This window comes from Tamandua tetradactyla, chromosome 6 (assembly GCF_023851605.1).
Source record: "Tamandua tetradactyla isolate mTamTet1 chromosome 6, mTamTet1.pri, whole genome shotgun sequence".
NCBI classification, from domain to species: Eukaryota; Metazoa; Chordata; class Mammalia; order Pilosa; family Myrmecophagidae; genus Tamandua; species Tamandua tetradactyla.
Genome location: NC_135332.1, coordinates 45,143,171 through 45,160,332, shown reverse-complemented (window position 1 = coordinate 45,160,332; position 17,162 = coordinate 45,143,171). Strand labels below are relative to the sequence as shown.

Genomic DNA, 17,162 nt, shown 5'->3' with positions numbered 1-17,162 from the left:
TGAGGAAATCCACTCATGCAGATGTTGGACAGATTAAATGAGATAATGGGATTTAATGTGATTAAATGCGATAATGTATGGAAAGTGCCCCGGAAGTAGCAGGTTCTCATTAATGTAGCTATTGACAATGCTTGCAGAGCATTGTTGTTTTTCCTTGTCCCTCTGGGATTTTTGGAGAATTTGACTATATCCAACAAGAGACTCATACGGCAGGCTCAAGCTAGCTTCTTGTAGCACATTTTCTCATTCTTCCTAGGACTGCTCTGTGATGTCCATAAGTCATTCCCAGGCACGGAGCAAATCATGCTAAATGGTGAGAGAAAGATGGGAAGTGCCATGGATGGGGGCAGGACATGGGAGCTCCTGACCATGTAGAAGGAGGTCAGGTTCATAAGATGACCCTGAATATCCTGCACCTAATAGGGCATTTCCCCTTTAATTAAAGGACACCCTGCATGTATTGCTTGTTAGTAATTAGCCCTGAGAACCTGCCAATTAGAGGGGGTGTAGTTCTTTCCTGACATATCTGCTAGGCTTAATGGCCTTTGTTCTTGGAAAGAAAGCTCCCCAAAACTTCCAACAAAGGAGCATAAAGGTAAGAACGGGGGAGAGTGGACACAACCTCAGCCGTGAGCCCTGGGAGAACTTAGAAGCTCCTGGGGGCTGATTCTCTGCAAACTACGTCCCTCAGCCTATGAGCCTGCATCTGCTCTACCTCCCACAGCCTTCACACAAGCACACTGTGGTGTGCTGAGCATCAACCCAGGAGCACTCAATCTCTCTAATGCTTTCTGGAGGTCAAGAGCCACATTTCTCAAGACAACAGGTTAAAGGAACGCAGTACAGCATCCAATGACGTCCCCAGGAAAATGTGCAACCCCATAGGCGAGCTGGTTTCAGGTAGTCCCTTCTCAGGACCAGACTCTGATGCGTGAGTCTGGGTAGCAAGTTGGCACCCCAAACAGGCTTGACTCTCTGGTCGTGTGGCCTCAAGTGAGTTACTTAGCCTCTTGGAGCCTCAGTGTCTTTATCTATAAAAAGGGGTCATCTTATCTATCTCCTTAGGGCCATTGTGAGGCTTATATACGATAAGACACACCCAGTGCCAAGCACAGTGTCTGGTAAGGAAGGTTAGCTTCCAACGTGGTGTTACTGGTTGGATCAGGAATCTCCATGGCTTTGAGGGAGAAGAAGTGCTTTAGATCTGCCTGGGTCCCTGTCAAGGGTGCAGCTTTCCAGTTTCACCCTGGAAGAGTTTTCCCTTCTGAGCCCTGCTTGGCATTTGGGGTATCAGAAATAATGAAATCAGATAATGGCAAGATCTGCGGTTCTCAAGACTTTCCAGGTCTGGGGAATGTATTAAAAATACACACGGTTCCTCCACCCACCCTCCCCTTTAGAATCAAAATAAAGGTGGTGGTCAGCCATGGGAAGTTTCAGCAGACTCCTTGGGTTGGACACACTGGGCTGTAGAGAAGGAGAGTTCTGGAAGGGTTGTTGGTCCTCATGATGAACCCTGCTGACCTGGCAGAGGCGAGGCAGCTGGAGTGAGGATCTCCAGATTCAGGGTTCTGAGCCACAAACGAGTAGGGTGACCTTGGGCAAATCATTTTACTTCCCCAGGAAGGTGGCAAACGAGGTTGTTGGACTAAGACCCTTTTAGATCTGACCTGTTAATATTTGGAGATTGAGTATGGCATCGAGTCTGGGGACCCAGGACCCTGCTGGTTGAAGTGGCAGTGAGAGATTTTCTGTTGTGATATTTTACTGTTGAGCTCATCATCTGTCTTTCCCTTGCTCCCTTACTCCTTCCCCACTTCAGGAACTATGTGCTGTTAGAAGCCTGCCATCTTTATTAGGGACCATTAGAACTTTACAACCCCAGCAGATTGGGTGAGGCCAGTCACAATAAACAGATTTATAATGGGTATAAATGAGACATCTATAACTGCTGGAGGTTAACACTTTCAGAGCCTTTGAGTGGCAGCCTGTGTGTGTAAGCCTTTTGGGCCTGCCCACTGCAGGGCATCTCTCCCAGGTCGGCAGAACCTGAGTTCTTGCTCAGTAAGGGTAGAAGATTTCCTAGTAACATCTCCCATTTGTGTAACATCAGTCTGCACTATAGGCAGAAAGTAAGTGTTTAATTCATCTCAGGAAACAGAAATGAGCAGGCCTTCCTCCTTCTTCTCTAGAATCCTCCTGCCAGGATTAGAAGAGGTAAAGTATAGGTGTCACATCCCCACCTGTCAAAGAAAGAGAAACAAACCAAGCAAGCCTCACTGGGAAGATGATCTGAGCCTCTAAAAACTCAGTTCACTCTCTGCTATATTCTGAGTGGTACAATTGTGGGCTGTGCCAACATCTCCTAAGCCTGAGTTAGAGTTATTCACCACGGTGTCTTCCAGCTCACAACCTAAGCCTGGTACATAGTAGATACTCCATGTAATTGTAGAATTAAGGAAATTATTATAGAGCACCTCATGCCCAGAAGCTTAATGCATTTTTCTCGATGTTATTTGAAGCACATTTTCCCTATTTTGTGAGCCATATCATTCAGCCTCATCCCCATTAACACTGCTTAACTAAATGATAACAGTTCATAAAAATAAAATCAGCATTAAATGCTACTGGGAAGTTAAAGGATATATTATTATTTTCCTCCCCAATGTTCTACTAGTTTAGTTTTTTCAGTTCATTTCATAATAGCTTACCATAATCTCATTGGTAAGAAAAGGGCAAGAACTCCTCCTTTTGGCTTTCCATTGAGTGAACTGGGGTCTAGAAAACAGATTGGACTCACTGCAAATCAGAGTCATCCAGAGAGACAGAAACGAAACTGTCAGCACTAGGCAGCCACTGGTTCCTGGGGGAAATGCCCTGAATACTGGGTGGTGCTCCTGTGCTCCCAACAGACTGAAGGTCAGTAATTATCCACCTTCCAAGGCCTCAGACCCAACACCTGATGCTCCCTAGGATCAGCAGGGTGATCAATGGCTGTCATGATGATGGTGATGGTGATGATGATGGTGATGATGGAGCTGCCCTCAGCAATGGTGATGAAGAGGCTAGGGTCTGGCCAGGCAAACCCCCATTACCAGGCAGCTCTGACTCTTGCCAGGCCTCAAAGGATTTTGTCCCTGAGTATCAGCTCCCAATAGGGTCCTGCTATGAATAGGTCGCAGCAGTAAACCTCTTTTCTAAGGCAATTTAATTAGCCCTTCAGTCACAATAGAGATGTCTGTTTATAGGTCCTGACTTTTGTGTGGACACCCAGTGGCTCAGTCTGCTGATGGCTTTATAGCCATTCCCCCATTGCCCAGGCCCACTAGGAGCATCATGATTTTCCTCACCAGCCAAACCCAGGTGCCTTTGTTGCGACCACATTACCCTGGCCCGCAAAGGCCGCCTCTCAGAAAAGATCAGACCCCGGGAGCCAGGCTGCAGCAGGGTGCTGTCTGTCCCCATAGCTTTTACGCCTAATGATGTCCACCATTAACCCTTCCTAGTCTTATCCTAGTTCCTTTGGAGAAAAAGGTATTTAAGTTATTCATGCTCTCACAGTAAATCCCCATTAATGGATCTTCTCCTTCCCATAAATTAAACCCAAATAGCCCCATTTGGGTTCTAAGGTGGTGAATCTAAGTTTGGGGTTCCCACCTATAGCCCTAAACCTTTAGAAATGGTCAACCTGTGCTAATGGGAGCCTCCGCTCCATTCCCTTAAAGTACCCTAAGGTAGTGGTGGTTGTGCTGAAGCCTCACGAAGTACAGAGCAGGTGGGTCCCCCACCAAAATCCCATTAGCCATTTTTGTACAAGATAAAGCATTGTCTTGTGACCCAAGATCTCAGGTGTGGGCAGTGGGGGCTGCCACTTCCTACTTAATCTCCAGCATATCCCTCTCTTGCCTCTCAAGCTTCTGCCCAAACCTGTCAATCTGTCAATACTATTTTTTCTATTCTGATTATATATGTATATGTGTGTGTATACAATTGTGGTAATATATATATAACCAAAAATTTGCATTTTAAGTGTGCAATTCAGTGGTATTGATTACACTCATAATGTTGTGATACCATCACCACCATCCATTTCCAAGACCACTGATTATATTTTAATCTTACTTTCTCCTTTCTCTCTCTCTCTCTCTCTCTCTCTCTTAGTCCCTGCTATTATCCCTTCAAAAGTTGCTTGCTTCTCCATAAGCACAGAAAAGCTTGGGATATAAGGTTAAATGTGCACTACGTTTAACTTTTCCACTTTTCCACTGCTCAATGCAACAGATTAAAAGTGAAGGGGAAAAAAAATTTTTTTTTAAAGTGAAGGGGGTTGGAGCCCTGGGCAAGAGCAGTCATTATTTTGCTCATTCAAAAAACATTTATTGAGTGCCTGGAACAGGCGAGGCTCTTTGCAAGGTGCTGAGAATACAGTGGAGAGGACAGATAGGACTCTACCCTCATCAGGCTTAAGTTTCTAGTGAGGAGTCCAGACAAGAAACGAGTAAACAAACAAATAAATTCATTCCAAAGTACTAGAGGCTCACGATGGGGAGACTTAACATACCGGGAGCCCATTTGGGGTTTATAGGGCAGGGAGTGAAGAGTCAACTTAGAAATACCCCAAACTTGCAGGAAGACCCCTAGCAAGAGGTCGTGGGAACTACCTCTTCCCCTCTGAACCTCAGCTTTTCTCTCTGTCAAATGGGCATCTCTGACACGTTGAGAAGCAGACTGTGTAAAAGGCACACCCTTGAGGTCTTCATACATTCCTCAGTGCTGGCCAGATTTCTTTTGCCTGCAGCAGTAGCAGTAAAGGTGAAGTGTTTATTGCAAACCATCTAATGTCTGCACTCAGAAACCAGCTCTCTGGTCAAATAGAGGGCTGGTGACTAGGGGAGACCCTATGGGGAAGACAGCTGGGGTGAGTGTTTCTGTGACTCTCCTGCCTTCCTAAATGTGCAATTTTCCAGGTGTGTCGTGCACACCAACTTCTGTTCTCAGCCAAGATGCTTTGATGGGAGACTATTTTTTTTTCCTTTCCTTGGTTACATTTGCTTAGGTTTTTATAAGAAAACCAGTTTGTGGGCTTCCCTTAAGTATCACTCAACTTTTACTCCTTGAGTCAAGAATGTTTACCATCTCCACAGGCTGTCTGTGTTTCTCCTCTTATGAATTGGGCTCCTAACTGCCACCTTCGGAAGAAAGGGATCTGGAATTGAAATTTACCCCAGTGTTTAAACTGCTTTCATCTTGCATCAGTTTTTTCCTCCCAGGCTTTCATATTTTTAATTTCCCAAACTCTTCGCAGGTATTTATCTTTATCCCTGGAGAGGAGGGAAGTACTAATAAGAACTGGCAGTTGTCCTGTGTTATCAATGAGGAAACCGAGGCAGCAGCACTAGCTCATTCGAAAGCTTTCCTTTCTGGAGTTCCCAGCTTCCAGCCTGGGAATTTTTCATATTCGTTGATCCCCGATGAGTTTCTCAGAAGCTCAGCAGACTGAATCATTTGTCTCTCTGCTTCTTCCCGCAAGAAGAGTGACTCCTCTTTAGGAAGGAGTGAAATTATAAACACGCAAGATGGGGCCCATCGAGACTGGCCTAATTTCTCCCTATCTCTTCCCCAACCCTCTGTTTTGGTTTCATAGGAAAGAGAGCTCTGTCTGTATAATTTACAGGCATGGTGGTTTCCTTTTGGAAGAGCTTTCTCCTTCACTCACTCCCTCCTGCCTGAGTTTAAATTCCCAGTTTTCAGACCCAGCAGGGCTGGGCTGAGCTCTGCATGAGGTTAGGAACACAGGGAAAGAATGTATGTGACAGGGCCCCAACCAGTTGAGTAATGTTTACTCTGGGGAGCTCGCTCGCTCGCACTGGCAGAGCTCCACCAGCCAAGGAACATTCCTGCATTATCAGGGATGTGAGGTTGGCTTGGGAATGTCAAGGGTGAAAGGCATCCCACCAGATTCTGGAGGCAGCTCACAGACCAGGAGTCCCCACTTTCTTCTCCTCTTCTTACTCAAGTACTTACTAAAGTACTTCTTACTTCTGGTCATGATTTGCTGGCTGAAGTTGCCCTTATATTGACCCAGGATTTTCTCTCCCAGGCAAATTCAGTGCTTCTCTAACATTCTTTTATTCATTCATCATTCTGGCTTCTGAGGAAGGACGATGTGTTTGCCCATTTACAGATGAAAAATGCCAAGGCCCAGATGTTGGCTGGCCCAGAATTACCAGAAGATTAAGGCAGAAAGAGAGAGGGAGGGAAGGAAAGACAGCTTAAGTGTCTAGAGGCTAGTGCCCTCGTGATCTCTGGATTTGTGGAATTAGGATCTCAGCTGGTTTTTTGAAGCTATTAGGAAGCTGGACTAGATCTAGGGCTCTATAAACTGCAGTTCTAATCCTCTGAAGTACAGGTTTGTGAAAAATCTCTGTGGGTAATTACACCCTAAACAATTTTTCTCTGAGGTCCTCTTGTAAGACAGTGTGCCTGGATTTGAACATGGTGTACAGTCAGTTCTGCCATAACCCAACATTCGCATCTTAAAAATCATCATGCTATGCTAAATTGCACAATAAAAAGCACAGAGCTGGGGTGCAAGGATAGTTCAGTGGTAAAATTTTCACCTGCCATGTGGGAGACCCGGGTTTGATTCCGAGTCCACACACTTCCCAAGAAACAAACAAACAAAAATTCAACAAATGGTGCTGCAATAACGCATACTCACAGGGAAAAATAATGAAATGTCACCCCCACCATACAGCATACAAAAAAAAAAACCAACAAAACAAAATGACAACAAAACCAGAGCTCATGGAGAAAATGGGGCTAAGGGCATAATACTCAAAAACTTCATTAGTGACACATTAAAAATATATAAAAATCTGATTAAAAAAAAACATTAGCAAGGTTTTGCCCCTGTCAAATGGCTAGGAATACATAAATGCTGTACAACAAGAAACATGGCACTTTACCTTGAAAAAGTCCTTAACGTTGGCCTGTGGTTGTAGGTGTCGGAAGAGTTGCAGCTTGTGAGTTGTTGTGAAGTGGTGATAGAGGATTATCTGAAATCAGAAGGAAAGTTATAACTCCAGGGTTGTGGCATGTAGCACATGCAGTAAACCGAGGGAGCCAGTATGTGTTTGAAGGGGGTGTGTGTGCACGAATGTACATGCACATGTGGTTAGCATATTCCTTTGTGGCTCCATTCAGCTGGGTGCAGATTTCTGCACTCATCTAGTTTCTCAAGGATGAAATCTCTCATAAGCAAATTCAAAATTCATGTTATGCTCAAGTGGTTCCCTAATATATCAATCGAAATGGTACAGGTTCGCATTTTCAAAACAAATGTTATAGCAGAGCTGAGCATATTTTCTCTTTCTGTTGGAATCGATGCTCCTTCTTCTGGGGCATGGGTATTCAAGGCAGCTGAAGCCTCATTCCTTCATTCAACAAGTGTTCACAGTGCTGGGCACTCTGCTAGGCTCTGAAGATGCAACGGTGAGTAAAAAGCGATCTCTTCCTTTGTAGGAAGAGAGAGCAGTAAACATTACATCAGAGCAACATAGTACAAGTGACTACTGCTATAGTGGAGTTTATATAGGGTGTAAAGTATGAGGGATGGTATACCTAACTGCCAGGATTAATCAAGGGAAGCTTCCCAGAGGAGGTGACATTTAACCTTCTTAAAGGATATAACATGGTAAAGGCAGGGAAGAGCTTTACAGGCAGTGGGAACAGCAGAAGCAGAGGCACAGGGGCAGAGATGGCAGGACCTGTTTGAGAAATATAAGGAATGCTGGTGTGGTTGTATGGGCTACAGTGGAGATGATGCAAATAAGGCAAACCAGAGTCATGAAGGCATAATTCTGCCAACCAAAGGTTGTGGGTCTCTTCCAGAAGGCAGTGGGGAGCCATCAGAGGTTTCCACACATGACAGCAACATTGTGAGATTTGGTTTTAGCAAGAAATACCAGGCAGCAGTGTAGGATCCCCTGGAGATGTGGGCTTCTTGAAACCATAAGTCACTTGTTACTTTCATGTTTTTGACACTTCTGGACTAGTCTCACTGGATTTGTCTCTATCCCATATGCTAACAAGAATTAAGAAAAAGCCAAATGCCCATTTGATGAGGCTTAGGAACAGGTGAATAGATGACTCCTCACCAGGGGTCTCCCTTGACTTCAGGTGGGACGACTTTCATTTCTGGATACACTTGCTGTGATTCATTGGACCAGTAAAGAAGACTTGGATAATTAGTGGCTCAAGCCAGGAAGTGAATGAAAGGTGTGCAGCCACCTCTGGCATTGTCATTTCTCCTCTGGTCCTCTGTGGATATTAACCAGGCACCTTTGGCCAGCCACTATTCAACCACAGCCCTAGCCATATCTCATTTTCAGAGCTTATAATGGTCAAGGAAGATACTATTTTACTTCTTCTTAACACAGGATCCTTAGCATAGTGCCTGGCACATACTAGGTGCTCAATAAAGTTTTTTTTAAACTCAGTCTTCTTAATAATGTCCCAAAGTGGGAGGAACTGACATGTCTGGAGCAACTGTTAAGTGCCAAGCATGGGCTGGTTACTTTCACATCCATTGACTAACTCAGTCTACACAACAACCTAAGGGGTGGATATTATCCACAATAAGGAAACTAAAGCTCAGGGAGGTTAAGTAACTTTCCCAAAGTCACATAGCAATTACAGATGGAGGCAGGATTTCAACCCAGGTCACCTAGCTCCAGAGCCTATGCACTTTGCACTCCACTTTCATTCTCATTTCAAGCGCTCTTCTGAGTTTGTGAAATGCACAAGGACTTGGCCTCCGCTTCCTTTAACATGAGCACCTATTTCTGGTCTATTGCCAGCAGATGCCTCTTAATGCCCCCACCCCTACCTCCTTTTAAGAGGGCTAGCTGGTTACAGCAACTCAGAGTCTGGCCTGATTGCCAGATTCCTGGTGAGAGGGGCATTGGTGAGAACGATAACAGGTGAATCTGGAGGCTGCTGAACAACCTCTCTGCCTGGCTCCCAATACTCTCTGCAGTGACAAAGCCCTCTCCCTGCAGTGAGGAGTCTTCTTGGATGGAGAGATGAGACTGCTAGAGATTGCCCAGTAAATTGATGGCAGAGCTAAGACCCAAACAGGGATCCTCTAATTCCCAGCCAGCACTTCATCCCTTAGCCAGAAGTTTTTAAGGAATGTTTAGAGGTCTAGGCCCATCTGGCTTTAAATAGAGCAACTCCACCATTATATTTCTTATATAATGAGATTCCGCGGGAGGAAAGGAAAATAAGTTAGAAAACCACAGTCTGAAGCTGTGCTGCCTGGCTTCTAACCAGTAGTTCTTGCCTCTCTACAGCCAGGCTCCCTTGTAAAGAAGGCTTTTGTTTCCTGCGGATATCCTTGGTTAATTATTTTTAAATAAATAATTACGTAGCCTGTGGTGAGGGAGAAGCCTCCCCGTGACCCATATTTGACCATCAGAGGGCTGGCCCTCTTCCTTCAGCCAAATTAAATAGGCCAACTCCAGAGACTGTTTGACTTGAGACTGAATCGATGATGGGAACAAGCTGGGAGGTGAAAACACACCTGACTCCCAGCGTTATCACCACTCTCTCAGGAGCAGAGCAGCTTGGGGAGGTAAATAGCTGGTCTGGGAGATGTAGGAAGCAAAAGAAAAACAGGGTGAAACCCAGTTCTTCAAAAAGGAAAGAATAAGAGGACAGTGTGGCCAGTTCTCTCTCCAAAGATGCTACAAGAGCAAAGTAGGAGTATTCTGCCAGAGTAGGAAGGGATTTCCATTTAATTTAGGGAATTTGCCCTAAGTTGTCTAGAATTCTGACATCATAGGGCAAATATCTTGGGGTCCATCCCTAACTCAGCGCCTTCCCTCCAGCATTCCTCACTCCTTAGTTGCCATTTATTTGGCATTATGTTCAGAGTTCAGGGTCTTTATAGACATTATCTCTAACAAAAAAAAGCCCTTTTTTTTTTTTTTTACAAAAAATACAAAAGAAAAGTATTTTCTTCATTTTACAAGAGGAAACTGAGACACATAAAGGGAGGGTGGTTTTCCCGAGGTCACATATCTCCTTAAGTGCAAAGTTAGAATTTGAACTTGGATTTATCTAGCTCCAGAACCCACAGTCTTCACACTGCCCTATCATATTAGAAAATTCTCTGTTATTGATTAAAAAATATGCCATCCTCTTTTCATTGGACCTAGTTCTGCCCTCTGAGCTCACAATGTTCATGTCTCTTTCTTCTCCTATATAAAAACACGTGTATCTGTTGGAAGCTGCTGCTGGGAACCTGGTGGTGAATTTGAGTAGAGAAGAGAACCAAGTTTAATCCAACAGGCTCGAGTAGAGGGTGGCAAACAGGAGACCGAGGGGCTGAAGATAGATGCAGAGGAGGACGGACAGGACTGGGCAGGAGTGTTGGTTTGAAGAGGTAGAAGCCTTTCCTTCTTTTAACTTCCTGGCTTCTGTCCCTCCCAAAAATTGCAGTGCCCAAAACCCATAACCACCGAATTCCAGGACCGTCCTACTGTCAACACCACCTCCACTAACAGCCCCTTCAATCATGGGATGGGAAAACAAACCAGTAGATCATCAAATTATTTCATAGTCAAACAAGTTGTTCTTGAATGATAGAACCCTGCTTTGGGGTTTGTTTTTTCCCAGTCCTCTTAAGCTCTAGGTTGTGTCAGCCTTAGATAATATCCTTATAGGATCCAAGGGAAACTGGCTTGAGTCTCTCTTTTTGCCAAGCTTCATCTTAGAGAATTGGAGGCTGCTGGCTTTGGCAGCATGCCTGGCCGTGGGGGTGGGGGTGGGGTAGGAGTAGGTTGTGGCCTCCCCTGGAAGGTGGGGTTCCAATGGAGGCAGGAGGCAGGGCCCGGGGAAGCAGACCTGCAGAATCAGTGCACGGTTATGGTTGCCTTGGAAAGTTGGGCAAAAGGAGAAGGACAGCCAAGTAATTGGCCTATGTCTCCAAATGACCCCACGCTGAGAGCATTTGGTCTCCCTCCTTGTAAGTAGGGATGGAGTCCCCCAAACCCTGTTATCAAATCCAAAGTGAGGAATGGGGACATTGTCTTTCCAAGCTTTGAGTTTAGGGTGAGTCATCTATGGCACCCTAAGCCTCCTCCTTGGCTGTTTTATGGGCATATCAAACAAGACTGATTCTATAAACCTGACCCCTGGTTCTTTGGCCTCCTTCAGTTGCGTGGTCCCTGTCCAACATTTTCTTTTTCTGTTCGAGAACCTTGGTTTTGGTTCCTAAGCAAGAGGGAGGGTCAGAGCAGTGAGGTTGTAAACAGACTGTGGTTTTCCCCTCCCTTGCAGACCAAACTGCAGTGGTTTACTAAGCATCCACATCCCGCCTGTATGTGCTGCCTGCCCCACCTCCCAGCAGATGAGCCTTCCCCTGTGCCCTGGAAGTCAGCCAAATGGGACCCCAGCAAGGAATGTGAGTTCCAGAGCCAAAGACTCCCAGCTGCAGCTCCGTGTGCTTCTCTGCCCATGTCTCCTGGCCTCTTGGCTCTGCCAAAAGATGTTTGCATTTTGCCAAAAGATGTTTGCATTTTGCTATGGCTCTTACAAGGGTCACTGGCAAATTTCTTCTCTGTAAAATGGGTCTACTCATACTTTGCGCTCACAAAGCCAATGATGCCAGGGAAATTTTTCTAAAAGGCATTTTGAAGAATAAAAGAAATACTCCAGTCAAGAAGAGAAGGCCAATCTGAGCCCCTGTGCCCTAAAAGAGCCATGCTAAAGTAGCAGCAAGCAGAATTAATTCATTTGTTCATTCAAACAGATATTGATGGAGTGCCTACCAAGTGCAGCAAGGAACAAAACAAAACAGATACAAGTGCCCTATCCTCGTGGAGCTTACATTCTAGACTTAGAGTTAGAGGCCACGCAGCCCTGCCACCTCTGACCGCACAGGGGAGAACAAGGCAATTTTGTTTTGTTGTCATCCACCCTTGAAAACAAGGGGAGCTAAGTCAGTGTTCCAGGGCTTTGGTGCCACTAATGTTCCCTATTGGGTTTGCATTGTTTTGCAGGAGTGCGCTACAGCCAGCAGGGAAACAATGAGGTCACTTCCTCCTCAACAATCAGTCACCATGGCAACAGCAGCGCCATGGTGACCAGCCAGTCAGTTTTACAGCAAGTCTCCCCAGCCAGCCTGGACCCCAGCCACAATCTCCTCTCACCTGATGGTAAAATGGTGAGTACACCTGGGCCATTGTAGCTCCGGAGCTGATAAGATAAGAGGCAAAACAAACACAACTTCTCACAAGGCCTGCCTCAAACAATGAACCATTGTAGCCCAACAGGGAAAAATGGGGGCTGTCCAGAGTTGGAATGGAAAGGTAGAGCTGGTGACCCAGCCTTTGGCGGGTGGAAGAGGTGTTCGGTTTGAACCCAGCCAATAAATCTGACAGAGCCCTGCTCTCATTTTATTGATTGAATGCCTCATAAAGGAGCAAACCAGGTGGGACACTATTTGTTTTGGGGCTGCCAGTGACATTTGTGTTGATAAAATGTTCATTCACCCCCCCCACCCCAAGGCCTCCAAAGTCATTTTTTTTTTTTTTAAAACTCAGAGAGCGTCCCACTTTGCAACAAGCCCCTTCTTCCTCTTCACCACCTCCTTGGTGCTTGGAGAGTCATTAACAAGTCTGGATTTTGTGGATGGCAGAAGGAGGGGAAAGGCATCTTGAACTGGGATTTTGCAAAACACTGGATGCCTTGTCAGTGAAGATCACAGAACCAAATGGCAGGTGGAGTGGGGCGAGGCTCATGAGTGAGGGGGAAACACTACTTTCATGTAACAATGACGTTCAAATCCTGGCTCCAGCACTTAATAGCTGTGTAGCCTCGGACGTCTAGCTACTCTAGGTCTTGTTTCCTCATCATATACAATGAAATAACGGGGTCATCAGGGGAATAAATGTGGTGACACGTGAAATACGCAGCATGGAATTTGGAATACTAAATGTTAAAAAATGGCAGTATTGTTGTTGTGGTTATGGTAACGTCAACATTATTCTCTTTAAAACAAGTTTTCTGTTTCTGTGACCAGAGTCCTAGAACCAGCTGCAAGTTTAGCATACTTGTTGAGAAATTGTGAATTTTGAATCTTTAGGGTCCTAATCCTCCTCTAGCCACGCAAGCGCAGGGGAGGGAGAGTGGTTTCGGAGAGAACAGGAGCATTACGACACTCGTAAGGGTAGGAGATAGAAAACTTGATTCTTTGGGTCATGCTCTGTGTTTCAGGGGAGGGAGGAGCCACAGGTTCCTGGCTTCCACGCTGAAGGTGGAGCTGCCCACATTCTCTCGAGGTGTCTGACCCAAAGGCAGATGGGGGCTGGGGCGGGGGGAGGCGGCGGGGGCAGATGTCATTTTAGACTTGACGTGTGTGCTGTGTGGACAACACAGGAATGGTGAGTTACAGGTGACCAAGGCCCTGGCTCCCTGGAGGGAAAACAAAGTAGTTTTTGAGGGGCCCAGCCAACCCTAGTTTCAGGGGACCTGTGTGGCTCTCTCTGGCGGCGGTCTCTGCAAACAAAAGTGAAAGGGCATTCCCGTGGGAAGCATTTTGCAGTCACTCTGCCCTCCCCTCATCTCCTAAGAAAAATTATTCTTTATGAAGAACAGTTTCTTAGCAAGAGTCATTTTGAGATCCAAGCAAGTTAGGGCCAAGAATTACCCAGGCTTCCCTGGAGAGGGAGACTTGTGGACGAAGCCTTGACTTCTCAGTGGATAAAACCTTCCATGTCTCAGCTCTTATTGCGTGGAGGTCTTTGACGTCTCCTGCCTGTCCTTCTAGGAGGCAAGCTCCTTTACCCAGCCAGGTCCTGCTCCAAACTCAGCCTGTAGACACACTTTTTCCTTCCTGCTCTGCTTGTCAGTGCCTTAGACTGTCCATATATTTACTGGATTGATGCTCAGTTGAAACACACACCCCAACATTAGCAAACACCTGGAAAGGTGTTTGGGGCAACCAACTATTCATTTGTCTCTAGAACCTTGGCTCATATGCTGTGTCACTATCCCTGGATGCCCAAGTTCAAGAGTCCATTCTCTCTTTGCTATCCTAGAGGTTATTCATATGTATTATATAGATATCCCTTTTCAGTTTTTGGTATATTGGAGTGGCTGGAGAGAAGTACCTGAAACTTTTGAGTTGTGTTCCAATAGTCTTGATTCTTGAAGACAATTGTATAAAGATATAATTTTTACAACTGTGCAATTGTGAAAACCTTGTGTCTGATGCTCTTTGTAGCCAGGGTAAGGACAGATGAGAAAAAAAATATGTATTTAAAAAAGAGTCTATTCTCTGTTAATAGCTAACAGTTCTATCACAGATCTTCGTCCATTAGGCAAAAGTGAAGAATAATTAAAAAGGAATGCAGGCAAGGGCACCATGCAATCTTGAGTCTGTCATTTACCAACAGTAGGATGGACAAATCGCTGAACCTCAGTTTCCTCTTCTGTAAAATGGGGGATGATGATGATGCCTATGTCATAGGGTTGAGGAGAGGATTGATTGTAGCTCTGTGTTCCTCAGGTAAGCCCTGCAATAAGAATAACAGTCTCTGTGTGATGACTTTCAATAGGACATGCCTTTCATATCTTCCCCCAGAGATTGGTTTTGGAAATAATGGTGATCTATTTGAGCTCTCTGTTACACAGTCTGTCTCTCACCCCCATGCCCAAATGGCATGGACTGACAAAAAGCAGGCCAGGTTTAGGATTGCAGTCTGTGTATGTTGAACATTTGATGAAAAAGCTAATAAAAAGAAGCATGTACTAGATCTTTCTGCAGTATCAAAGCTGTATAGCCTAATGGTGAAAAGCTTAAGCCTTGGAAGCAGATCAATCCCGACTCTCCCACTTGGGTACATTTCTTAATATCTCTAAACATCAAATTTCTAGCTGCAAAATAGGGATAATAATATTAAGATTATAGGTTGTAGGCGTGTAAAGCACTCAGCATATTGAAGGGATTGTAAATGGCAGCTTTTATATCCTTAAAGCTCTCCAAATTAGCATGTAAGGCTCATCACCAATATCCTTGGCAATCCCCTGGTTTCTATCAGTCCTAGAGGCAATCTGAAAATAATGGTTGCATTTTAGAGTGGAAAATAACTGGACCATTGGTACTTGGCTCCCAAACATAGCAAATTTGTGGAATTTTAACCATGGCAGACCTGGGTTTGAATTCTGGCCTCCTCACTTGCTGGTCTCTCAACTTTTCTGAGGATTGGTTTCTTAATCTGTAACCTAGGGGCAATAATATTGCCTGCCCTGCTTGAGTCATTATTTATTGAGGATAATCAGCAAAAGCACTTTACAAACCCTAAAGCTAGATACATAGTTGTTTGTATCATTGTTCATAGGGTCACCATTAAAACCAAACACCAAAATTGTCAGAAAGATTACTGTCATTTCCTACATACGATGGAATATTATGCAGCTTTAAGACAAGATAAACTTATGAACCATGTAATAACATGGATGGACCTAGAGAATATTATGCTGAGTGAATCCAGCCAAAAACTAAAGGACAAATACTGTATGGTCCCACTGATGTGAACGGACATTCGAGAATAAACTTGAAATATGTTATTGGTAACAGAGTTCAGCAGGAGTTAGAAACAGGGTAAGACAATGGGTAATTGAAGCTGAAGGGATACAGACTGTGCAACAGGACTAGATACAAAAACTCAAAAATGGACAGCACAATAATACCTAATTGTAAAGTAATCATGTTAAAACACTGAATGAAGCTGCATCTGAGCTATAGGTTTTTGTTTTGTTTTGTGTTGTTTTGTTTTGATTTTACTATTATTACTTTTATTTTTTTCTCTATATTAACATTCTATATCTTTTTCGGTTATGTTGCTAGTTCTTCTAAACCAATGCAAATGTACTAAGAAATGATGATCATGCAGCTATGTGATGATGTTAAGAATTAATGATTGCATGTGTAGAATGGTATGATCTCTAAATGTTGGGTTAATTTCTTTTTTTCTGTTAATTAAAAAAAAAAAAAAGAGAAGGGATAATTGGAGATGAAGGGATACAGACTGTACAACGGGACTGGATATAAAAACTCAGAAATGGACAGCACAATACTACCCAATTGTAATGCAATTATGTCATGTGACCTCTAACTCATTTCTTGATGCTTATTGTAAAAACACAAACAGACCTGTTTAGTTTTTTTTTCTTCCTTTTTCAAATTAACCTTGGAAGCGATGGAGTTGACCAGAACAGCAGGTCAGTGTAATCTGAGGGGCACTTGGTGACAGAGGACCAAAGCAGGGTTGCTGAATGCCTCAGACATCTGATGTACCCTAACCCTAAAGCACTTCTAGGGGTTCCTGACAACATCAGGAGGGTCTGGTCAGTTCAGAATGAGGGGGAAAGGCCTTTCCTAATAATAATTTTCAAAATTAGTTGAAAACCATAAATAATAGACTACTTCTCTATCATGAAAACAAATGTGTGTGCATGTGTGTGTCTGTAAAACTGTTAGCTCCCTTATAATTAATGGGGAGACACTGGAAGCATTTCTGTTAATCTCAGAATCAAAACAAGGATGTCTGTTACAGCTGTCATTGTTTAATACTGTTCAGAAAGTTCAAGCCAATGCAATGGGGCATGTTAGATGTACTAGGCTAGCAAAGAAGAGACTGATTAACATTGTACACTTGTGATGCAGTCGTACACTCAGGAAAATGAAGAGAAGCCATGAGGAAAAAAAACCCTATTAGGAATAAATAAACTAATTCAATGAAGTGACCACTAATTTTTTAAAAAATAAGCTTTCCCATAGTAATCTGCCATTAAAATATAATGGTGAAACAGAAGGGGTTGGGGCCTTATCATTACAACATCAGCTCCTTGACAAAACAAATTCTGTTTTAATGTATGTGGCAAGATTTAAGAAAAAGTAGAGAAAGAAAACCATAAAATGGCTGGATTTATGGGGTATCCCTCACCCTTCCTAATCATTGCAGGTCAGGGGTATCCTCTATAATATGACAGGTAAGAACTTGGATTCTGAAGTCCAGCTGGCTAGGAAACCACCTCTACCATTTACTAGTCTCTTAGGCAAGAGACATCTCTACTCAGAGCCTTAGTTT

The 17,162-nt window shown here is 44.1% G+C and overlaps 1 protein-coding gene and 1 long non-coding RNA gene across 5 annotated transcripts in view; one reads left to right on the top strand and one right to left on the bottom strand.

Moving 5' to 3' along the window:
- The window catches only part of HNF1B (HNF1 homeobox B), a 52,344-nt gene that overhangs the window by 18,643 nt on the left and 16,539 nt on the right, over positions 1-17,162 (top strand). For all 4 annotated transcript variants that reach the window (XM_077165114.1, XM_077165113.1, XM_077165112.1 and 1 more), the window contains exon 5: positions 12,069-12,232. In XM_077165114.1, the coding sequence (XP_077021229.1) occupies positions 12,069-12,232 (164 nt within the window). The remainder of the gene's footprint in view (positions 1-12,068; positions 12,233-17,162) is intronic.
- LOC143687790 (uncharacterized) lies at positions 1,909-12,166 on the bottom strand. The gene is made up of 3 exons (XR_013177684.1): positions 11,897-12,166; positions 6,969-7,058; positions 1,909-2,243 (listed from the first exon to the last, which is right to left on the bottom strand). It is a non-coding gene; the product is annotated as an uncharacterized LOC143687790 (long non-coding RNA).